The sequence below is a fragment of the Erpetoichthys calabaricus genome, chromosome 1 (assembly GCF_900747795.2).
Source record: "Erpetoichthys calabaricus chromosome 1, fErpCal1.3, whole genome shotgun sequence".
NCBI lineage: Eukaryota > Metazoa > Chordata > Cladistia > Polypteriformes > Polypteridae > Erpetoichthys > Erpetoichthys calabaricus.
The window spans coordinates 197,807,168-197,833,579 of record NC_041394.2 but is presented as its reverse complement, the minus strand read 5'-3'; the positions used below and the strand labels follow the sequence as shown (position 1 = coordinate 197,833,579).

Sequence of the window (26,412 nt, the reverse complement as noted above, 5' to 3'; positions counted from 1 at the left end):
CAACAAATCCTTACCTCCAGAGCCACTGCTCCACTTAAGAAGAGAAAGGGATGCATTTTAAATTCAGAAGTGTTTGAGATTGAAAAGGTCTAAAAAATATACATCTGTTTCACTCATTTGCCGGTAATTTTACCAAAATGGTTTAACTAAAACCATTTGCAGCTTACACATTACACAACATGATTTACACATGTAGTTAAATCTTATACATCCCTACTAAACACAGATGGATCTTAATCTGCCTCTTTACATAAAAATGAAAGTTTTTAAAAAAGATTTTATTTTGTGTGTTACAGTACATGGTATGGATGATGCCCACATCACCTGGGCCATTTCTCTGTGTAAGAAAGTTGTCACTTGTTTTGTTTTGCCAATTGTTACATGTTTTATTATTTGCACAAAGTCGTAGATGTTTGTACAGGACTATACACAGGAGGAAGCAATATGGTAAAGAAAGAACACTCTACTTCAGTGGAAACCCACTTTTTAAAGAACAAGTCAGCCTTTTGTTATTTTGCTCTGTATCTTTTCTGTTTACAATTTATTAATTGCACAGCTGTGAGTCTGTTGTTATGCAGGAAAATGTTATTTTATTCAAGGAGCATAATTATTTAATATAGTTAGTTTAGTTTATTTTTGCGTCATTTCTCATGTACGTACATCTACAGCTGTATGTTAATAAAAGTGCCTCTGACATCTGAGAAATGTGGCTTTGATTCAGAACTGTCTGATATTACTTTATGGGAAGAAAAAATAACGAGATATATACAATATATCGCCATTCAGCTAAAAAATATTAAGATATGATTTTTTTCTCCATATTACACACCCCTAGCAGCCAACAAACTTCCGCCTATGCAAATAAAAACCTCTGAAAGAAACTGAAGGCTAAGCTAACTGAGCTCCAAGTAAGCAATGACATTCACAGGAGAGGACTCCATCTGGCTATCTATGTTAAGAGATAAGTCTTAAAAACAAGAGCTACAGCTATCTGGAGGAGTAAGTGTCAATGAGTAGCAAACAGGACTGAAAGGCGCAAAAGTGTACAAGTCATAATCGGGAGAAGGCGTGCTTTGGGGCCAAATTAAACACCACAGCAGCAGCAATGGCATTCTTCATGGCCATAACTATGAAGAAATGCTAGTCGGGAATGTAAATAGTTAAAACTTATTTCTTCATTTACTGTAACATTGCTTAAAAGACACTATTCCCTTTTTAAAATCTTTATTGTAAACTTAAAGAGGAATAAACCTGCCTTTTTTAATTTTTTTTTTTTTCCACAATCCATACTGTCCTTCATTCTGCTCTATCCACACAGAGGGTTGCTACAATAAGAATATAATTGTACTGTGTACACAAAATATTAAGTCCAAAATAATCTTGTTAAACTATATATCAAAACAGTGGCTTACATTTTTTTTAAATGGTAGTACCACTGTCCTCCTGCATGCACATTATACATCGTAAGCTCACAATACCAATCAACACTCATTAAGTACCCTAAGTTCTTGTCTATAAGCCGGACTCATGTATTAGCCGGAGACCAAAAATCATACGAATTTTTAAAATAAAATCGTATCATAGATAAGCCGGACTCATGGATAAGCCGAACGTACTATAACCTATAACTAATAGAAGGGAGGGAGGTCAGTGGTCTCACTCGCGCCCATTTAATTTCTTTAAGGGGGGAGAGAGTGTGAGATATTGCCGTCTCTCTCACTCCCCGCATGGCGCGGTTGGAGCGGCCGGAGCGCGTTCTTTCTGCTCTGGGCGTCGCCGAGTCAACACGAGCGCGTAGCGGTCATTTAAATTGTGATTTTATATGTAAGCATATTTAAATATATATCGCGGATTTCTGGGGACAATGGGTCTTTTAATTTCTGGTACATGCTTCCTCAGTTGGTTTGCCCAGTTGATTTCATACAAGGGACGCTATTGGCAGATGGCTGAGAAGCTACCCGGCTTACTGTTCTCTCTCTCTTGCGCTGACTATCTGTGATCCTGACGTATGGGGATTGAGCAGGGGGGCTGTTTGCACACCTAGACGATACGGACGCTCGTCTAAAAATGCTGAAAGATTATCTTCACGTTGCTATCTTTTGTAAAGCTGATTCCTGAAAAGACATGCTGCACAGTGCTTCGCATACTTAAAAGCTCAAAGGGCACGTATTGATTTTTGACTTTGTTTCTCCCTCTCTCTCTCTTTGTCTGCTCCTGACGGAGGGGGTGTGAGCTGCCGCCTTCAACAGCTTTGTGCCGCGGTGCTTCGCATACTTAAAAGCCAAACAGACATATTGATTTGTTTGCTTCACTCCTTTGAAGAGGAAGATATGTTTGCATTCTTTTAATTGTGAGACTGAACTGTCATCTCTGTCTTGTCATGGAGCACAGTTTAAACTTTTGAAAAAGAGACAAATGTTTGTTTGCAGTGTTTGAATAACGTTCCTGTCTCTCTACAACCTCCTGTGTTTCTGCGCAAATCTGTGACCCAAGCATGACAATATAAAAATAACCATATAAACATATGGTTTCTACTTCGCGGATATTCTTATTTCGCGGGTGGCTCTGGAACGCAACCCCCGCGATGGATGTATAAGCCGGACTTATGTATAAGCCGATATTCTATTTTTTCATTTTCACAACTTTTTTCCTTAGATAAGCCGCGGCTTATTGACAAGAACTTAGGGTACTTTTGTGGCAAGTCGTTTACAAGTGCGATAAATAAATAATTGGACAAGGTAAAGCAAGTGGCTATAAAAAAATATTCTCTTTAGATTTTTCACTTTTATTATTTTATCATATGGATACCTGACATTTAACTGATATTTTGTTACATTTATCAAAGTGAATCAAAGTGAAAAAAAATTCTACTCTACAGAGATTACCCAACAAGCTCTACTATTCAGCAGCACCAGTTTACATTTTAAGTTAAATAAAACACACTAACTCTCATCCACTTGTGCTAAGCCAATTTAGAATACCCATACAACCTGCATTTTTTCCAGCGATCATTGAGAGAAAAATCTTATTGAAACTTGCTTACACATCTTTGTTGCAAATAGACTCAAGGATGAGAAAGACAGGCATTGCAAATGTAAAGAAACATTTTTCAAATTTTCCCAATTCAATGTAAATTCTTCACATTCTTTATGTAGCTGTCAGTCAATTGAAAATGCTGCTGCAAGAATTATTGAATTACACGGACCAGACAATACAAACTAATAACTGTAGTTCTCATGTCCTTACACTGGCTCCCAGTTAAACTTAGGGCTGATTTCAAAATCCTCCTTTTAACTTAAAGCCTTAAATGGCCAAGGCCCTGCTTACTTATCTGAAATTACCTACAAACCAGAGAAAACATTGAGATTTCAAGATGCCAGCGTACTTAAGATTCTAAGGATTAATAAAATAATAGTGAGAAGTCAAGATTTTATTTACAGGGCCCTGAAGCTGCAGAATAGTCTGACTGCTATTATTAGATATGTCGATTCAGTCTCAGATTTTAAATCCAGACTGAAGGCTAACTACTAACATACTCTAACTCTAGCATGCACAGCCAATCAGCAGTTCTAGTCAGGGCATGCTAGTTATCTTTACATAAATACATGTATCACAATAACTTTAAACCGTCAGTAACTCTTTTCTTTGTACCACTGCCCAACTACCAGGCTGCTCTCCTAAGATAAAAATTATCTCAAACAAAGGAGTATTGTAATCAGTGGATGGAAAGATTAATAGAAAACCAACATGGGTGTAAGGTGGCTAAGGTCTCCTGTGCTGTGACTTTGTTTTTGACTTTCACTTTTGAAATTTTAATCTCCTCAGCTGTCAACTGGCCATAGTTCATCAGTTAACTAATGAACTGATATTATTGTTTTCCATTAATGTTTAATCAGTTTCTACTTTGTTCTCTATGTGTTTCAACATTCCTGTATATTAGTGGAAGCTGGTGGTTTTTCTAACAGAGGAAGCACATTTTAGGCCTACATCTTAAAATTAGTCAATTACAGCATCATGTTATTTAAATGTAAGTTCTGCCCTCCTATGAAGCTCTGTTAATTATATTTAGAATACTTTTATTCTCAAACAGTCTGTAAATACAATATACTGTATATCCAAATTTATGCAGACACCCCTCCAAATTATAGAGCACAGGTGTTTCAGCCACACCCACTGTTAACGGGTGCATAAAATCAAACACACAAGCCATGCAATCTCCATTGAGATTGGTTCCTTTAAACGTGGCACTTTCATTGGATGCCATCTTTGCCAGAACTCACTATGTAATATTTCTGCTCTGTCAGATCCACCCCAGTCAACTGAAGTGGAAGCATCTAGGACCAATTATGGCTCAGCCATGAAGTGGCAGACCACACAAACTCATAGACTGGAGTCACCAAGTGTGAAAGCGCATAGAGAGTAAAAATTATCTCTCCTCTTTGCATCACTCACAACCGAGTTCCAAACTGCCACTTTAAGCAACATCAGCACAAAAACTGTGTATCCACAGCTTCAAGAAATGGGTTTGCATGGACAAACAACTGCACAAAAGCCTAAGATCACCAAAAACAATGCCAATCATCAGCTGGAGTAGTGTAAAGAACTCAGCCATTGGAATCTGGAGCAGTGGAAACACGCTTTCTGGAGTGAAGAATCACACTTCACTATCTGCCGGTCTTATGGTTAAATCTGGGTTTGGAGAATACTACTTTATGGAGTGCATGGTGCCTACATTAAGGTTTGGTAGAGGAGAGATAATGGTCTGGAGCTGTTTTTCTGGGCTGGGTCTAGGCCCCTTGGTTTGAGGAAAGGGTACCATTAATGCTATAGCATACACAAAATCGTGCACTTGCAACTTTATGGCAACAGTTTGGGGAAGACCCTCTCTGTTCCAGCGTAACTGTGCCCCTGTGCACTAAGCCAGGTCCATGAAGACGTGGTATTATAACTTTAGTATGGAGGAATTCATGTGGTCAGTAGAGTGACATGATCTCAACCTACTGAACACATTTGCGATGAACTATAACAGCATTTGTAAGCCAGATCTTCTCACAAATGTTCTTTTGATTGAAAAGCACACACCAAGGTTATTATAGTTTTGCTTTTTTATATTAGTTTTTATTTCTATTTTTTTCTGACTTTACTTAGAAATTCAGTTTAGTTTTAATTTTCCTTCATCGTATATTTTTAGTTTTAATTTAGCTTTTATTTCACAAACACATTTCTATTTTATTTTTACATCTATTAGTTTCAGTTTTAGTAATTATGGTATGGTTAAAGAGCTACTATGAAGTTTAGTTTTGTGTCACAATCAGACAGAAGACTTCAATAGCCCACACATAAGAACAGTAAATCCATAATAAGTAGAGCAACAGCAGGTAATCGGAGTATGGATGGGCACAAAACGACAGACAGCATCCGAGATTATGAGCAATATATATATTATCTAAACCGGTTTATCCACAGCAGGAGCACAGGAACCTGTAGCCTACCCCAGCAGGTCTGGATGCAAGGCAGGAAAAATCCCTGGCATGCACTATGTATGATATGGCTGATGTTAAGAACAAAAAGAATAACGTATTTCAACTATCTGTTTTAAAAGAGAGAGAATTTTTTTAAAAAGGGGGACAAATATTTTAAAACATAATTCTGCTACTGGATTATTTTCACAATATCAGGTATTTTGAGATTTGAATATAAACTAAAAAAAGATAAATTAATAAATATAGCATAAATACAAATATACATTAGTATCTTTACTTTTTCACCAGTTGGCAGAATCTCTTTGCCTACCTACCTGTAGTTCAGTAGAGAAATAGTCAACTCAGGAATTTTACAAGGTTTGTATTGCTTCGTTGTTAAGCAACTTTTTTGAAGATGATCTAGTCAGTCTCTCGATCAGTGCCGTTTTATTTTCAAAAAGGATTTCTCCTGTGTGAAGTGGCAGGTGAATTATTGTCAACAAAATGCAGGCAACTCAGAAATAAACTGAACCTTGGGATTTTTCTGTTCGTACGGTAAAGGTTTTGTTGAGCAGCACATTACAATTTCAGCCGTTTGAATTACATCTTGATATACAACAAGTGCAAAGATAGGCGGCACAGTAAATCGCTTTCTAATCCAAACGGTTTACGCGCGTATTCAGCTTGCTCCGTCACCGCAAATGCTGTGTGAACACCCGCCCTCCATCATCAGCCGCTGTTCACTGGATGAATATATGTAGGCGGCTTGTGGCGGATGACTTTGCTTTACAGTTAAAAGTTACAAGGGTTAAAGACTAATGGCAAGAACATTCATTCAAAAATGAACACCAAAATATTTTTAGTAAATTATTCTTTTATTTCATTAGTCTTTCCAGCTACTTTAATAGTTTCATTTAGTTTTAGTTTTTCATTTCGGTTTTGTTAATTATTTTATTTCAGTTTACAAAAATGTATTTTTAATAATAGTTTCAGTTTTGATTTTAGTTTTTGTTAACTATAATAACCTTAGCACACACTCCAGTAGACACACTGTAAAATTTTGTGGAAAGCTTCCCCAGAAGGTTAGAGGCTGTTGCAGCCACAAGAGTGGGGGCCAATTCCAAACTAATGCCTACAGTTTTGGACTGAGATGTCACATAAGCTCATATAGGTATGAATGTCAGGTGTCCATAAACCTTTTGCCATATAGTGTACATCTAAAACAGAGAAAATGTTTTATGGCTTTAAAAGCTTATTCAATTTCATCTGAAGAGGTCACAAAGTAGGGAACAAAAAAGCACTCCTTGTTCAATGGATACTTTCCATATTTAGTTATGATGGATATAAATAAGTCAAAGCCTTCCTTGTTATACAGCATATATCAAACTACTTTATGTTTAACAATCTGAATTCATAGGAGTTCTCTTCCAAACATGAAAACATGAAACTGTTGACTGTTTTGTCTTTGTTATTGGAGACACAAAGTGAACATAGAAACAAAACAAAACTGAGATACGAGCCAAAATGTGAACTTTGTGAACTGCTATTCCTCTGTAAGCTACTCTTTTCTTTGCAATATGGAGGTATAGCTTCAGGTTTAAATCAGACTTCCAGTCTACAGCTCAAACATCTGAGCTTGGGAGTTTTTTTTTTTTTACACACAAGATACGCAAACTTTCAAAAACTTTGCACATGAAGCCTATACAATATTCTGAGGTACTGTACATAATATTATTAACTAGGCGTAAAACTACCAGTTATACTGCATGGTGTTCGGTCATTAGAAGGCTTTTTAAGTGAAACATAGAGGCATCAGACAAGATTTTTTTTTGTTTGTTTTTTTAAAATGGGCCTTTACTGTAATACCTACACAAAAGATCTCTACCCAAACAGTATCAGAGTAAGTTTGGTCAGATGCTACTGAAAATGATTTTTAATGTATTTTTAGAGTGTTTAATATTGTGTGCATTGTTTTTATTTATACTTAAGGTATAAGAATAACATAGTACTCCGTGATGGCTCTATAGTCCCAAAAAACAAACTTGTCCAAGTTAGCCGATTAGAAGTCTGAATAACTGCAGAGTCACCATTTTATATATGTAGATAGAATATTAATTCAAACAAACCTTATTTCTTTGTCCAGGAAGCCCTGCCTTTTTGTTTTTTTGGCAGATAACAGATGTACCTAAAAGAAAGAGTTATTATTATATTTGTCCTGCATAACAAAATAAATGTTTTCTTACTTTCTATAAATAGTTAATGTTTCCATTTAAAATAAGTCATTAACTACACAAAAATATGCATGTGTACAATTAAAATAAATATGGAGCCCCTTATCTATCACAGCATCAAAGCATTTATTTTGTTGCATGCCTGAGTAACTAAGGAAACTCATCTGTAGTTTTCTGACTCGAACAGACCAACATCATAAACTTAAAAACCAAGCAACACTGCATCTCCAAATTACTTCTGTGGTCAAATAATACAGTAAGATTAGATAAGAACAAATTAGCAACTACCTGGATGCCAGAATGTGCATATTTTGAAGGACAGTACAAAAGTATTGTGTTTTCACACCATTTTCAGAAAAACTTTAAATAAATGCACTTACTTGATTTAAAATCAAATGGCTCTTGCAGTCGTCGCCTAAAAATATAAAGATCATCATTTAAAAATAATAGTGATATGTTTAAACCTTTACTTGCTTATTTTTCCATGTAATGTAGTTTTAGATTCCTAGAGTAAGATTTTTATTAAAACTAGTTTCACAATAGGCTATTTTTACCTTAAACTTATCATATTGCTTACTATAAATGCAAAGCCAGCTAATTAAACACTTATACCTTTATCAAAGCTTTAAAGTCTTATTATTTCCTTCCATTCTCTTTATAATTCTCTTTTTTTTTGTAAAAATCTGTTCCTTTAATTGGATCTAAATACTGGCAAATGAAAAAGCAGGACAGACAGAGGTGCAAATGATACCGAATACAAATTAGAATTAGTCACATCAGCATCATATGTGACCTCACTGATAGGTTAACACAAAGACTTTTTTTTTCTTTTTTTCTATATTTCGCCTTATACAATTTCTTGTATTAGGAATTTATTAGTTTTCGTATACTCCTTGGGGTCAGAGCGCAGGGTCAGCCATTGTACAGCGCCCCTGGAGCAATTGAAGTTAAGGGCCTTGCTCAAAGGCCCAGCAGAGTAGGATCTCTTTTGGCAGTGACGGGGATTCGAACCGGCAACCTTCGGGACACCAGCGCAGATCCCTAGCCTCACAGCCACCACTCCGCCCCATATTAATTAAGACTTATTAATTTATCTTGGGATACATGTATAAAATAGCATACAATTAAAAAAAAAAAAAAAAAAACAACAAATTGCATCAAGGTTAACAAATGCAGAAAAATAAAGTCAAAGAAAAGCATCCATTACACTTTCATTGCTTGCCCAGTTATAAATAGTAAAAATAATAAAAATAAAATATGGTCCAAAAACAAAATAAAATGGATTTTCATAACACACATAATACACTATCAAAGGGTAGCGACATTATGGCAAAAGATAATGGATTTGATTAATATAAGAACTTACTACAAAGAAATAACACTATGAATAACAATTGTAATTATAATATTATGAATAATAAATGAAATAACACTAAAAATAGACAGTACAATGACTTAGAAGTTACAAAAAGCAACTCCTGATAATGAACAGGAAGATTGTTAAAAAGGATATCAGTTCACAGAAGAAATTTATAACATATGCGAGTCTTTTTTTCTAAAAAAAACGAGAAGGAAACTGCTTAGAGAGCTTCCACGATCCAGAAAGAATGAAATGTAGGAACAGTGGTCATAAGCCTCAAAATTGAGGACTGCTAATTATGTTACAGTACCGATCATTTAAAGAACTAATATTACTTAAAAAGAAAATATCTACTGTATGTACATGCAAATTCCTCTCACACTGTACTCAGGACTACATAATAAAAAAGGCAAACAGATGTTTCATTATTTCTATAACAACTGAATATTTGGTTACCAATGCAGTCTCTGTTTATAATTTAATATCTAGAAAGGATAGATGCATTCACAGCAAGCCACTCACTAGGGCACTGTGAATTCCTTATGCTTATAGATACACTTGCAACAATTGGAAAGATCATACAAAGGCATAAATTGACTGGTATGTTTGAAGAGCAGCAGAAGAAGGGGCTAAAAACAAAATGCAATAGAGTAACAGATGCCTTACCAAAAGCATCCATGAATAAGCACCTATAAACATTTCTATTTAACATCAGTTTTGTTAGCTTGAATATAATCAATTTAAATAAATGATCATATATTTATGCATGTATTTGTACATATAAATTCTAAGACAGAAAATACACTTATTTGGGAGCCTTCATGTAAAATTCTAAATATAGCACAAACTCTCTTCCCTCTCCATTTTAAAAACGCTGTTTGGATGACTTTATGGCTTTTCCTTTAAAGCTCCAAATGTAAAATTATTCACTAGAAATTATGTATACTTGAATTATTTTAACAGAATTAGTTATTCGATTAATAATCGCCAGTGATAGTCTCAATTATTTTTGAAGGAAACAACATAGTTTTCATATAACAATAAAAAGCTTTGTGCGGACTTAGGATGAGCAAACCAAACTGAATTTGTTCAGCAAAATCACAAAAACTCAGCGTAATGCGTTGAATTCAAACAAGAAGGAGAAACTGATCTAATTTTGAGTGGATGACAATGGTGCCATGATCTTTTTTCTGTGTCCTTGAGGGCTAAAGATATGTCTGGCAACCATGCTGAATCAATTATTGCGGTCAAATAGCGACCTAAGCGTTGAGGCACCCATGCTAACCACTGTGTCACTGAGCCTCCCAAAGATAAAATTAATATAATTAAAATGTTAGAACAGGAAAATTTCTTGTAGGAGCAGAGTTATGCATGGAGTTAGTCTGTGAGTACTTTGGGCCTGCGCTGACCATCTGTGTTATCCTCTACTATGTGTTCAGTTAGTAACTGACACTCCAGAAAGTACAGTGCTGTAGAACACACCCTGAACTGTTCTAGGTCATTTAATGACCACATGTTCCACATCACAAAAGAAATTCCGAGGTTGACCCTGAGATAAGAGTCTTCTTGATAAAGACCCTTTGGACCCACTGCAGTTTGCCTATTGGACAAAGACTGGAGTGGAAGAATATAATTATATATCTGCTCCACGAGTCTTATTCCCATCTGGACAAAGCTGGCAGCATTGTCAGTATTGTGTTTTTTGATTTCTTCAGTGTCATCCTGCTACCCTGTTTAAGGAATAAGCTCAGAGCTGGTGGCAGAATTGGAACTCCAGCCACCATAAAAAAACCTCACACTGGTTCCATTCCATCTGAACTAGTGTGGTGCTGAGGTGTCACCCTTTGCATGGCTGCACTCAGGTCCTAATCTGGGATCCCGAGTTGGTTTGTCATGTGGTGCAGCAAAGCGCTGTATCAGTGCGTGCTCCTAACCTCCCTTTCTCTCTCAGAAATATGCAGGTGTCCTTATGGTGTCCCAGACAATGGTAGACCGCAGCTTGTGAGACTTGGAGGCTGTATCTGTGATGCAGATCTCACTACACAACCTTGTCTCTGCGATTTCAAAGAACAAAGTATGCAGTCAAAGATGCCCAATCATAGAATTTTTCCCAAAAAAAAAAAAAAATGTAGGTCTTTTAAAGACAGAAAATCCAGAGTGGTGTGTCATGCTTGAAGCTGCTATGTTGTTCTATTTTTTGAAGTCGCGCTAAAGGCTCTCCAAACTGTCTGTGCTGATGTGTTGCACATTTTCTTCAATCAAAAACATAGAAATGTCTTGTAAATAGTAATAAATCTTTCGTTATTAAAATTATTGCATATAGTCTCCTGTGTTCAGGCATCAGGCTCCTTCAAAGTTTGTCTTTTATCTGCACGTGGCTAATTATTATGCATGCATAGGACACACACTTCCTTCTCTTATGTTGACGTGGAACGTCAACCTGCACATTTGGCTACAAGCACAGATAACTCTTCCCACGGAGTCTGTAATGCATTATATACTTCCCCCAGTCCCCCACCAAACAAGGGCGAATGCAGCAAATTCGCTGCGAATAACACTTTGGCAAAATTTGCTGATCAATAGTTCTGAATATAGCAGTAAAAAACTCACTCCTTAGTCAAAAAAGTGCTTAAGCAGGTGCAAGCTTTGATTGCAACCAAATGACAAATTAAAAGATTGAGTTGTGCATTTATACTGAAGTTTTTGTGTAATAAGACTGTTGTTTTGTAATTTCTCAGTCTAGACATGTGCCTGGAGAAGTGTACAAAATGAGATTTAATCTTTCAAGATGTATTGCTATACCCGTCAATTTATTCTGAACTCACTTAGCCCCTTCAGGTATACTAGGTGGCCTGGGCTAAAGTGCTATGCCAAAGCATGACCGAAAGTCAATCCATTGTAAAAACTCACCTACACCTGTACTAACAGAGGCAAGGTCAATTTACAGGCACCAATTATCCAAATTATAGGCTTGAAGAAAGTACATTGTAGTGCTGTGATACAGCAATGGTAACCACTCTGCCACATTACTTCACCTCTGAATACTAACCAAATTATACTTACAATCACTTATCTAAAATGTTTTAACATGGGAGAGTAATAAACATTTATAGTTTGGGTGACCATGAAGTACGTATATCACCAGATAAATTTTCATTTGTTTCTTTTTTTGCTCACTCATGCTTTCACTAACTAATAAGGCAAGTGAAGTTGAATAAAACAGTTCATATAATGCTCATCAAAAATTGAACATTCTTCTGATAAACAGGGCCTTTACAATCAGCACATTCAAAAAAATTACTGGAAGCTACTTTCAGAGATTAGTCTGCAAATTTTTGATTATTATTAAATGTTTTGTCAATGGTCATTTATTTCTCCTTTGTACTGAAAAGAATCATTGAACAGAACTACAAAAATATATGAGGACATCTCTTCCATCCAACCATCATGTAAATGGTGTCCTAAATTTTGCATGAAAAAACTAGCAAATGACAATATCTCACTAATAAGGGAACAAGAGATCTCTGAGCATCACTGGAGTCAGGGGAGAACATGCCAAAAACCAGTCTATGAATTAGTGCTTTGGTTAGTGTATAGAAAAAAATAGGGAAAACAAAATACAGTCCAAAAATTACAATTTGATTACGCGACTATTTACAGGGAATTTTTTTATTATGTTTTTCTAAATAATAAAGAAGGGCCACCTATTGTTGTGAAGATAACCCCTGACACTGCTGCAAATATGAAATGGATTAAGAAGGTTTAAAAATACGATGTTACACATATATTATCAAGACTGTTCACTGAATTGGAATGGAAGCTGTTGCTCTGATATCATTTATGGTACATTCATTTAAGTGATCCATGTAAGTACTCTATAAGAAAAATATTACTAACTTAATTCTCCTGTTACAGGACAAACCCATGTGTAATCAAACCAAAATGATTTTCAGTTATTGAATTAATGTAGCAACCACAATCAGATGTGCCAATACAAACTAGGCATACTATTTTTTAAATCCCTCTAATATTTTGGATAGTGTAAAATTTATGCAAGATCCTTTCATAGTTGAAAAAGAGTACAAAAAAAATCACAACTAAAATAAGGTTCAAACCATTCATGAAAAAGTGTTTTAGAGTGTTTATAGCCATGCCACCACTGAACAGAGTAAACAACTGTTACTAGGTACTTGAAAATGGCTCCATTAAACAGAGAAACTACATAATGGTAAACTTAAAGGTTGTGATTGCATAATGCTTGCCAGTATTTAACATTGTAAAAGTGACTTGACATAGCCTAATAGGAAGACTTTCAAAAGTATGTTCCAAGTCACTGGTTGAGTGATGCATTTTTTTTCTTATTTTTAATTTGTTGCACCGTATAAACAGATATTCAAATTTTTAATCTTTTTTCAGATTATTTTTCTATACACTACTTTGCACAAGTATTTTACCTAATGTTTCAGTTTATCAGTGTAGAATCTTATGCCTCACCTGCTAGCTGAAAAATGTATTACAACTGGGTAGATGAAAGGGACTAAGTAACAGCATCTGGTCTTACCATGGTTTACCATAACTGCTTCCATTGTGCCACCAGCTATGTATACAAGCACTGCTGTATATTAATGAAATCAGTAACATAAGACAATCTTTTCAGTATCATGGGATTTTAATTACCATGGTTATTATTTCAGATCTTACCTTGAAGTTTCATTTGTAAACTTAATTATTTTTTTCTTGCAGCTGTATTCCACATCAACTTGATTTACTTTTTTCTTAACTGGAATCTGAAACATATTAAAGAAGTCTTCAAAAACTTTTTACTCCAAAAACACTCAACATACAATATGCATACTTAACATATTTATTAATTTGATCAATTCTAAATCTCATCAGCTAAATACATGTATAAGTCAGATTCAGGGAATTATAGCAAGATTGCAATGAACCATTTTAAAAGTCATATGCTTTTTGAATATTTAAACATATTATACTTTGTGCATTATACTGTTATATTATTCTGTGTACGCCCACGTAAATTTATACATATTTCAGCAAATGAGCCAGTTTTGTTTTTAAATATACACTTTAGGGTAAAAATTTAAATGACATAAGAACAAATATATTTAAAACCTTGCAACAGCATGACCTAGAATGAGTGGGCGATAAACATTTTGGTATGGATTTTGAAAAAACTTTTTACTAGTATGTTAGAAATTTGTAGAAAACTGTAAAAACATTTAAATGTAAAAAATGTTCTCTCAATAATTAAGTGTGAAATTTGATTTTCTGTGTTTTACTGTCTTTAATATAAGGTCTTTGAAATATGACTTTTATGTGAACTGTCTAATAAGTATGACTACCTCATATATGTTTTAACCAGATTGGTGACTGAATGCAAAGATAAAGAGAAAAAAAGAAGCTGCTATGTCTTGTTTGTCGTCAATGTGAGTGAGTAAGAAAGAAAGATGGCATACCTTTTCAGTTAAGAGAGAGATGAATAGAAGAAAGCTGAAGCCACTACAGCAGTAACCGAGTGTTAAAAAGCATTAGAATTTTGACGGATAATGTGTGCAAAATTAACCAATAATATAAGTCACTTGTTAAAAAATAAATGTTAGGCTGAAATGTATATAAAGATATACCATGATATGGATTTTTGGCACTACTGCTCATTCCCAGTGGCATATATGACTGTTTGGGGGCTGAAGGGTTTAAAAGAAGCATTTTAAGTGAGCTGTTTTGTTTCATGTAGTTGGTGTAATGTCTTACATTTTGACAAATGGTTGTCCTTACTTGCAGTTCCCCATCTTTATTGTATTTACGGTTTATGAGATTGTCTTGTTTTGTTCCCAAATAAAATGATCAAATCTCACATTTCAGGAGTATATATTCTCTCTCTCTGTGGATTAGCACTGCAATGATAAACTTTTATAAGCATAAGGCATAGAATAGTTAGCAGATCATCTCTTTCATGCTAGCAGACATTCCAAAGATACACAGTGGTTCTCATTACCTTCTACTGCTCAGCAGAACAGGTAAAAAAAATTGCAGAAAATTAAATCATCCAATTCTGAGTTGCTGTTGTCTGACATTTAGTTCAAAATTCTGTGCAAATGTCTAGGTTTCTGATTCTTTGAACTAAACATTTACAAATTTCTTGAATTTACATCCCTAGTGAATACTTATGAAATAACCTCTTTCACGTTTAACAAATGTAATAAATTTGTATCAAATTATAAAGATGGGTTTTTACTCTGACATTTAAAGAGACTTTAACTGATGATCTGTGTCAAAAATGCCTAATTAAAATCTCTGTGATTCAACATGAAAAAGTCTGAGGGGATAAATACTTTTAATAAGCAAGTCACCAATGACAAATACAGCAGTGGCAGGGAAACAAGACTGTGCCTACTTGCACGTTACGCATCGCAGGGCATCTATAAAAAAAAAAAAAAAAGGGTCTTCAGGGTGGAGGTGAGCGAACAGCCCACTTTTGTTTTGCAACTGTGTGGATTAGCAGAATGCAGCCAGCTACACCACCCACTCCCCATTCAGTCAGATGAAGACACATTTCAGCTGTGAGGATTGCAGCAGAGCGATATGTTGAAGTGTTTATCTGGCAATGCATTTGTAAGGAATTATAGGTAATGAAATACCATAATTTGAAAAATATACATTTCATGTGTGTTCCGTGTCTACAACGATCTGTGCAAATATAGAATGACAGAGAAAACGCGAGGCAAAAAAGGCTGAACAAACAGCTAAAACATAAAATATTTTCATATGTTACAGCAACAACGACATAATGTTGATGTTAGGGTGTTAATGTTGACATGTAGGATGTGTGAAGACTGACGCCCAAATATTTAATAAACAAACCCTTTCATAAAAGGTGTAACTAAACAAATGTTTTTATTCAAGAAAAAACCCAAAGAAAAAGAAATTGCTCAACTGACATGCTGCTGAAGCCCAACTATCAGTAGGTGCAAAGTAAAAGACATTCACATACGTATGTGTTTGCGTGTTACATTTTCAACCAGACGTCACAGAGGTAACACTGATTAGTCACGGATCTGCACAGATGGCACAATGGATAAAGCTATCGCTTAGCAATGGCACAGTAAATAGGTCTGAATCTCGTGTTGTCCCCGCATTTAGCACTTCAAGTAGTGAGCTGCTATTATTATTATCATTTAATAAAACCATACATTTAATGCGAGTCTGTAATATCCTGTGTAAATTTATGGTACTTGCAAAAGTTAGAGCTGAAGGGATAAAAGCAGACATACAAACGTAGCTCAATCATTTCTTCTTGGTGTCTTGATGAGCAAACAGACACTGCAATGTCTATGATGGATGTTACTTTTCCTCGTGCATGGACATTCACATCAACATGTCATTTGAACAATTTTTTTTTCCCACTTTTATTCTTGGATTCTTGAATAAAACTGAATTTGAACTATTTATTTTTTCAGTTTTATTTAAGAAACCAAGAGTAAAAGCCATTCATCAAGCTTTAAAATATCCAATAAATTTGAGAAGTTTTTGATTTGACATTTTAAGATCCCCCCATAGTCAATTAAAAATACTCAAAACTGCCAAGTTATAACTATATACACAGTATAAATACATATATGCAATTACAAATATATAGTGTTTGCTAGCAGGCAAAATTGGAACTGTTGCTAGCAAATTCTAGCAATATGCTCACAGAAACATCTATACAGTACAATAAGAATGTACTAGCCATTGGGGCTAAAATACATTTATGACACAATGAAAATATGCAGTGCCTGCAGCAAGGACAAGATTTAACCATCTAAAGTTAATTAATATAAATAATAAAAATAATTCTAGGAGATGAAACTGGAATTAGAGATATCTGAACGGTATAGCTAAAAAGTTAAATTTAACAAAAAGTATTTGGGAGGGAAAAAAGGAAAAACAATAAAATTCAACATTAAAAACTTCTGTGAAACAATCCATTTAGTAAAACCATAACATTAGATGAAATGTTGATTTGGTTAGCTGCTAGTGGGGTACATTTTCCAGCGCTGAAATGGGCATGAAGTAAGGGTTACCCAGGTGTTTTTAGTTGGGAAATATAGTTGACCAGAAGATGCTATTTTTAAAATGTGAATGCAAAGCTGAGATGTACTCTAGGCATCTTTTGGACAGAAGAAAGAAAAAGATAACTAGAATAAAGGTTAACCAATGATTCAGGGTAAATTTTGTGCATACAGTTCAGTCCAAAAATATTTGGACAGAGAGAATTTTTTTCTAATTTTGGTTCTGTACATTACCACAATGAATTTTAAATGAAACAACTCAGATGCAGTTGAAGTGCAGACTTTCAGCTTTAATTCAGTAGGGTGAACAAAACGATTGCATAAAAATGTGAGGCAACTAAAGCATTTTTTTAACACAATCCCTTCATTTCAGGGGCTCAAAAGTAATTGGACAAATTAAATAACTGTAAATAAAATGTTCATTTCTAATACTTGGTTGAAAACCAAGTCTTGAACTCATGGACATCACCAGATGCTGGGTTTCCTCCTTTTTAATGCTCTTCTAGGCTTTTACTGCAGCGGCTTTCAGTTGCTGTTTGTGGGCCTTTCTGTCCGAAGTTTAGTCTTCAACAAGTGAAATGCATGCTCAATTGGGTTAAGTTCAGGTGACTGACTCGGCCATTCAAGAATTTTCCACTTCTATGCTTTAATAAACTCCTGGGTTGCTTTGGCTGTATGTTTTGGGTCATTGTCCATCTGTATCATGAAACGCCGCCCAATCAATTTGACTGCATTTAGCTGGATTTGAGCAGACAGTATGAATTCTGAGGTGTTCAGAGACATTGGGCTGCTTCTGTCCTGTGTCATATCATCAATAAACACTAGTGTCCCAGTGCCACTAGCAGCCATGCACGAGCAAGCCATCACACTGCCTCCACCGTGTTTTATAGATGATGTGGTATGCTTTGGATAATGACCTGTTCCATGCCTTCTCCATACTTTTTTCTTGCCATTATTCTGGTAGAGGTTGATCTTGGTTTCATCTGTCCAAAGAATGTTTTTCCAGATCTGTGCTGGCTTTTTTAGATGTTCTTTAGCAAAGTCCAATCTAGCCTTTCTATTATTGAGGCTTATGAGAGGCTTGCACCTTGCAGTGCACCCTCTGTATTTACTTTCCTGCAGTCTTCTCTTTATGGTAGACTTGGATATTGATACGCCTACCCCCTGGAGAGGTGTTGTTCACTTGGTTGGCTGTTGTGAAGGGGTTTCTCTTCACCATGGAAACGATTCTGCGATATTCTACCACTGTTGTCTTCCGTGGACGTCCAGGTCTTTTTGCGTTGCAGAGTTCACCAGTGCTTGCTTTCTTTCTCAGGATGTATCAAACTGTAGATTTTGCCACTCGTAATATTGTAGCAATTTCTCGGATAGGTTTTTTCTGTTCTCGCAGCTTAAGGATGGCTTCTTTCACCTGCATGGATAGCTCCTTTGACCGCATGTTGTCTGTTCACAGCAAAATATTCCACATGCAAGCACCACACCTCAAATCAACTCCAGGCCTTTTATCTGCTTAATTGATAATGACATAACGACGGACTTGCCCACATCTGCCTATGAAATAGCCTTTGAGTCAATTGTCCAATTACTTTTGAACCCCTGAAATGAAGGGATTGTGTTAAAAAATGCTTTGGTTGCCTCACATTTTTATGCAATCGTTTTGTTCACCCCACTGAATTAAAGATGAAAGTCTGCACTTCAACTGCATCTGAGTTGTTTCATTTAAAATTCATTATGGTTAATGTACAGAACCAAAATTAGAAAAAAGTTGTCTCTGTCCAAATATTTATGGATATTCACACACACCATATGTTACCATAAACAGGTAATAATTATCTGTGTCACGGACCTGACATTACTGAGACTGGTTTTACTTGCTTTTCTTTCCTTCACATACTGAACTATGTTGGTGGTATTTTAAATGGCTGTAAAATGTTTGACTGCAGTGCTGAAACAATTTTTATAATATACATTTTTGATCAAGATCTTCACTATCAAAAACAAACCATGCAAAATGACAGGCTATTACTCTACTTTGGTACTAAAATATCTAAAAAACATATATATTCTGTATACTTTAAGTATTCATCAATCAATTGCAACTAGTGCAGAATGCAGCTGCTAGAACCTTAACTCTGAATCGAAAATGTGAGCACATCACCCCAGTTTTGATGTCACTACGCTGGTTACCCTTGTCATTTAGAATTGACTTTAAAATACTGCTTATGGTTTACAAAGCCTTAAATAATCTCACTCCATCTTATATTTTGGAATGTCTTACACCTTATACTCCAAATCATAACCTTAGATCTTCAAATGAGTGTCTACTTAGAATTCCAAGAGCTAAACTTAAAAGAAGTGGTGAGGTGGCCTTCTGCTGTTATGCACCTAAAATCTGGAATAGCTTGCCAATAGGAGTTTGCCAAGCAAATACAGTGGAGCACTTTAAAACACTGCTGAGAAAACATTACTTTAACATGGCTTTCTCATAGCTTCATCTTAGTTAAATCCTGATGCTCTGTATATTCAATTAATTGTAATTATTATTCAAGGTGGCTCCAAAGTCCATACTAACCCCTACTTTCTCTTCTGTTCTTTTTCCAGTTTTCTGTGGTGCCAATCTGCGCCACCACCACCTAATCAAAGCACCGTGATGTCCTTACATTGATGGATTAAAGGCCAGAAGTCCACATGACCATCATCATCAAATTCTTCCATGAGAACCCTGAATAAAATGAGGACTGATTGTGGTCATTTTTTTCTATAGCCGTCTGCACCTTTTTTCTGTCCTCAGGGCAATTGGACCTTACTTTTATTCTATGTTAATTAGTGATCGCTAGTTTTAATTATTTTGTCTTTTTTCTCTTTCTTCATCATGTAAAGCACTTTGAGCTACATTGTTTGTATGAAAATGTGCTATATAAATAAATGTTGGTTTAATTTTTCTGGCAGTTAAAATTCACTCATTTTATAAGATGTTGGGGCTTACGTTACTAAAAATACATTCATAGTAAGTAGTCAGTACTATGATGCAAGTATCTCCAATGCTTATATACTGTTTAGAGTGCTCTGCAACTGAGAGAGCCCAATATCTGACAGAGCGGAACTGCTACATGAAATGTGGTAAAAATTAAGTAATCGCCACTTTTCCCCAGTAAGTACATCATGGCAGCTTTAATATGCAGGCTTGTATCTATCTTTCTCTCTCTCTCTATTTATATATATATATATATATATATATATATATATATATATATATAAGTGAGGAACATAAGTATTTGAACACCCTGCGATTTTGCAAGTTCTCCCACTTAGAAATCATGGAGGGGTCTGAAATTCACATTGTAGGTGCATTCCCACTGTGAGAAACAGAATGTAAAAAAAAAAAAAATTCAGGAAATCACATTGTATGAATTGTACAGAATTTATTTGTATTTCACTGCTGCACATAAGTATTTGAACACCTGCCAATCAGCAAGAATTCTGGCTCTCAAAGACCTGTTACTCTGCCTTTAAGAAGTCCACCTCTACTCCACTTAGTAATCTTAATTAGTAGCACCTGTCTGAGCTCTTTAAAGACACCTGTCCACCCCACAGTCAGTCAGACTCCAACTACTACCATGGGCAAGACCACAGAGCTGTCAAAAGACACCAGAGACAAAATTGTGGACCTCCACAAGGCTGGAAAGGGCTATGGGACAATTGCCAAGCAGCTTGGTGAAAATAGATCAACTGTTGGAGCAATTGTCAGAAAATGGAAGAGGCTAAAGACGACTGTCAGTCTCCCTCAGACTGGGGCTCCATGCAACATATCATCTGTGATACCCCACGAGGTGAGAAGAAAGGTGAGGAAATCAGCCCAGAACTACACAGGAGGAGCTGGTCAATGACACGAAGAGAGCTAGGATCACAGTTTCAAAGGTCACTGTCGGTAGAACACTATGCCGTCATGGTTTCAAATCACGCATTGCACGGAAGGTTCCCTTGCTCAAGTCATCACATGTCCAGTCCCATCTGAAGTTTGCCAATGACCATCTGGATGATCCAGAGGAGGCATGGGAGAAAGTCATGTGGTCAGATGAGACCAAAATAGAACTTATTAGTCTAAACTTCACTCGCCGTGTTTGGAGGAAAAAGGAGGAGGAGTTGCATCCCAAGAACACCATCCCTACTGTGAAGCATGGGGGTGGAAACATCATGCTTTGGGGGTGCTTTTCTGCAAAGGGGACAGGACGACTGCACTGTATTAAGGAGAGGATGAATGGGGCCATGTATTGTGAGATTTTGAGCAACAACCTCCTTCCCTCAGTCAAAGCACTGAAGATGGGTCGTGGCTGGGTCTTCCAACATGACAATGACCCGAAGCAAACAGCCAGGATAACCAAGGAGTGGCTCCGTAAGAAGCATATCAAGGTTCTGGAGTGGCCTAGCCAGTCTCCAGACCTAAATCCAATCGAAAATCTTTGGAGGGAGCTGAAACTTCGTGTTGCTCAGCACCAGCCCCGGAACCTGACAGATCCAGAGGAGATCTGTATGGAGGAGTGGGCCAAAATCCCTGTTGCAGTGTGTGCAAACCTGGTCAAGGCTTCTGAACAAAGAACAAAGGCTTCTGTACCAAATATTAACACTGATTTACTCAGGTGTTCAAATACTTATGTGCATCAGTGCAATACAAATAAATTCTGTACAAATCATACAATGTGATTTCCTGAATTTTTTTTTACATTCTGTCTCTGTATACACACATACATACATATATACATATATATACAGTATATATACATATATATACACACATACATACACATACACAGTATATATACTACCTGTATTACCTGGCTTTGCCCATGATCTCTGAGTCAATGGGCCACAGTTGCAGTGCCATTGGTTACTAGGCTGTAACCCAGAAGTACCATCAAACTAATCGAGTACAAAAATTACTAATTACTTTTACATAGTCAAAAGCACCGTCCTATTCTCTTACTATCACTTTCTAAAAAACATCTCTATCAGATATAGAAAAAAATTATGCTTCATTCTGGTTCAATCGTGGCTTGACTCCATCAGTTAATTTGTGGTGTTTCTTTTCTCTGTTTCTTTAAGTTCAAGAACATTTAATGCATACTTGTAGTGCAAACTTAATAAAAATACGCAGGTGGACAACAGTTGTGGCCTTTTCAAAAGACAACTTACTCACTGATGAAGAAAAAAAAAAAAGAAAAAAACCATAATGAGGTTATCTCAGTTTTATTTATAATTGTGACACACCCACGGTCAACTGAAGCAAACTGCAATGTTGTGCAATATTTCAGAAGCTGTCTGTGGATCGTCAAGGAACTTAAAGATAAAACTGAGCTACAAGGCCACAGGGATTGAGAAATATTGTACCATATTAAATGCAGATGAAATCGTATGGAACACTGCAGTGGCTGGTGAGTATTGTAGTCCCCACCTCAGCATTTGCAAAAGGCTGCAGATAAGATAAGGGAGGAGGTGCAATATATCCTTAACACCTTTTTTACTGGATTAGTTATAGTACATGAAATTGACTAAGCTCATGGCCACAGCACCCAGCATGCACTTGCTAAATGCATCTTCTTTAAGCGTTGTCAAATCTTCCTCTTTGCTTCTGCAGATGTCCATCATTTGCATAAACTGGCACACCCCATTTCTCTGTGCGATTGCTGTCTGCACTGTGGTGAAAAGTTGGACAAAGAGCATTAGAATGTCTCACTCTCTAATGCCAGTTTCCTTTCTTTTTTTTTTTTTTTTTTAATAAACAATGTTACTAATTTCAATCAATTTTGTCAAGGCACTTTTGAGATTTTGGGGTATTCAGTTGTTCTATTGTTGTGTTTTTTTTTTTTTAATCCCTAAATTGATACAGTATATTAATATGTCCTTTCTTAGTGGATAACTTTTGACAGTCAGTTAACTTTGAACAGCTAGTGGGAATAACATCTTAAGTGTTTACTTTCAATGTATTTTCGGAACTATTAATATTTTAGCTAAAAATGCACATATTTCACGTCTTGACCACACAAATTGTTATCAGATATGTGGATTATGAGATATGACTTATGCAAGATTTTTTTTCCCCCCCATGGACATTTCTCCCATCCTTTGGCACTGTCCAGCACTGACCACCTGTCGACACTGTTAAGTTTGAATATTCAATATTTAATTTCTCCACGAAATCACAACATTCAAATTTTCTTCTCAGCCACCACCACCAAAGAATACATGAGGTAAGTAGTATTTAGAAAAATGTTTTTTGGTGGAGTATCATGGATAGCTGATTCAGTGGTTAGCTCAAAGATAGTGAAATAAATTAGCTTTTGAGCCGTCTTTAACGGCAACTGATTTCCAACATAGTTTGCAGATTCCCCGTCTTTTGACCAACAACCATTTATTCATAATCTAATTACCTCCATCACACAAGCGAGGATGATCCACGTCTAGCAATTAAATCTTAACGATGCAGAATGTAAGGCTGGTGGAGTCTGTGTTTTGTCTCCCTGCCAGTGTATGTTCACTGTTCAACTGGCTATGCTAAATTAATTTGTAGAGCTGTCACCATATATGCACTTACTAGCAAACTACATGTAGTTTTCACTGTGCACATGCAGTAGTCTATCCTATTAGGCTAAAGTAGTCTCTATACATTTCAGATATGTTTACAGAAAATCATGAGTGAATTTTGGTTAAAACTGTGTCACAAAAATTAGACGACTTGCTGAGTGTCATATTTCTAAACCAATCCAATGGCTTATGAAGGCAGTGCTCAAAGTAGAGTCAGTGATTTTGAACTGCAAAGGTCAGAGGTGTTCTCATAAATTTTAGCCAACGAAGAGTAAACTCTGATTACTGAACTACTACATTCACAGTAATCAATTGCAAAATGTGCATTCGAGATTAGGAATGTATTTACACTACATCAAAAGGAGGTAAAAAGGACTTCTATTAAGAAAGCTGCTAATGAAGAGTAACATGAGGTGCAGATTTCAGTGCTCAACACATCCAAATCAACAAATCTGCCTAACTGTAGTAGAAGCATGCAGGAGGCTGCACAGCATTCACCGTCTCACAGCATGTCTAAAAGACTTATTAAATCAGGGGTGTCCAAGTCTGATCCTGGCAGGCTGCAGTGGTTGCAGGTTTGCATTTTAACTCTTCTTAATTACTGTATATACTCGTGGATAAGTTGGCACTTGATTTTACAGTATAATTTCTGGTATTTTATAATGTCAGTCGTAGAAGTCGAATGCGGAAAGCTCACGCTAATGGTACAAGGGATTATGATATGCTAATGCCCACCTGAGAGAATAACCACAGAGAATGCTGCCTTTTTTTTGATGTGGGTGTGGCAATGCGCTGTATCAGCATGTGCTCTCTCTCTCTATTGTGCCTATGTGACCACGCAGTAATACCCGAACTTTTCTGAAGCAACGTCTGCACTGATTTGTGTTTTTTGTATCTTACATCCTCATACACCTTTATCGTAAGAGCATCTCTTATCTACGATGGAGCGTTCAATCAGAAGAAAATATGAAGCTGGTTTTAAATTAAACGTCGTTGAAGTAGCGAAAGTAATTGGTAACTGCGCTGCTGCAACAAAATTCAATGCATCTGAGAAACTGATGCAAGATGGAGAAGGCAAGAAGATGTATATTAAAAAAAAAAAAAAAAAAAAAAAAGTGTTGCATTTTTGAATGGGCGTATAAGTCAGGGTCTGATTTTATTATCAATTTTTCGGGTTTCAAGACCCAACTGAAACGTGAGTATATACTGTAGTTACTGGTTTTTGCTGCTAATTATCTTTGTTGCCTTAATTTTAACTGGCATACTATTTAAGACTCAGACCCCTTATTTATTTCTATTTTTCTTAATTAGCAGCAAAACAATAATGAGATACAAAATGAGTCAACACATGAGCAGCTAACTTACGTCCATCATACAATATGTGAAAATAAAAGATGAAGGTCTCAATAATGTTGAACTGCTCAGGTCTACCAAACTGACTGTGTTCTTAGGAGAAAAACAGTTTTGGAAATGGTGCTCTTATTCTGCCACCGCAGACAACAAGCCATGGAATTAAATGACAGGTTTAATTAATAACAAGAATCATCTTCTAAATAAGAAATTGGTTGGGGTGAAACTGGTTTATGTTCAGGGAAAACTGAGTTTTTGGTATGTAACTGTGTGTGCTGGTATCTTCTTTGATTGATGTCAGTGTATGTGCTATTATTTGCTTTGTTTACATGAGGGAATTTTATATAAATGCTAAAGCAGTGCTGGTGTTAACCTTTTTAGCAGGACTTTTTACATGTTTAGATTTAAATGTACAATTACTTTATTGCAGTATTGAACAATAGTGGTTGTTGCTGAAGAGAATTTTTATTTGTCACGGACACTGCTGTTGTCTTTGAGTGAGCTCCTTTACCCACACATTGAAGGAAAGACAACTGCAATCAGATTGCCTGTCAGTATTGTCAAAAAAGTTGCCCGCACACTCCACTATTTAGCAGACAAGGGGAGATTGCACAAGACGGCTAATGCCTTTGGGTTGTCAAAACAGGTGGTTTCCAAAATAGTAAGGCAAGTGTGTGAAGCAATTACAGTCCACTTGAGCCCTATGTACAGTATATACAATAACCTGTCACAGAGTCCAAAGTAGAGGAACTTGTAGCAGGGTTTCACCGGGACTCATGTAGAAATAAAGCAGCCATCGACAAATTCCATGGATTATTTCAACTGAAAGGGGAGGTCTTCTCTGAACATACAAGCCACGTGTGATTACAAGCGTTCATTTATTGATGTTGTAGTGAAATGGCCAGGTAGTGTTCCTGATGCCAGTATTTGTCGCAAATTCCAAGCTGAACACATTGGGGGTTGGAGTTGGGGGGAAAGGTGATGAACATTAATCTAAATGACATTCCCTTATCTATGTCCGTTTCATGCTTTTGACAGCGGAAAACTTCCATTTTAAAAAAATACCCAGGTACATGTGGACGAAGCCTTAAGCTGCTCATTTGTGCACTCACAACACATCTCATTGTTCTTTTGGCTACCATTTAAGGCAAAAAGAATCAATTCAGAGGACCAAGTCTTAAATAACAAAGCAATTGAAATGAAGGGAAAAGACGACAATCAACAGCAGTAATTGATCACTAATGAATAAAGTTGCAGTAAAGGAAAACCTGCAGTAGTGATAGTCCAGTAGGATCAGAGCTGGACACCCATGAACTAGATCAACTTAACATTACTGTCTAATCGGTAATGCAAAAATG

General features: G+C 36.1%; 1 protein-coding gene across 4 annotated transcripts in view; it reads right to left on the bottom strand.

Moving 5' to 3' along the window:
• scaf11 (SR-related CTD-associated factor 11) overlaps positions 1-26,412 on the bottom strand; it is a 651,915-nt gene that overhangs the window by 51,793 nt on the left and 573,710 nt on the right. For all 4 annotated transcript variants that reach the window (XM_028810663.2, XM_051928673.1, XM_028810656.2 and 1 more), the window contains 3 exons: positions 13,755-13,840; positions 8,074-8,108; positions 7,589-7,647 (listed from right to left, as the gene is read on the bottom strand). Coding sequence is in view for 3 of the 4 variants with exons in the window: in XM_051928673.1 (XP_051784633.1) it covers positions 7,589-7,647; positions 8,074-8,108; positions 13,755-13,840 (180 nt within the window). In the remaining variant the exon portion in view is untranslated. The remainder of the gene's footprint in view (positions 1-7,588; positions 7,648-8,073; positions 8,109-13,754; positions 13,841-26,412) is intronic.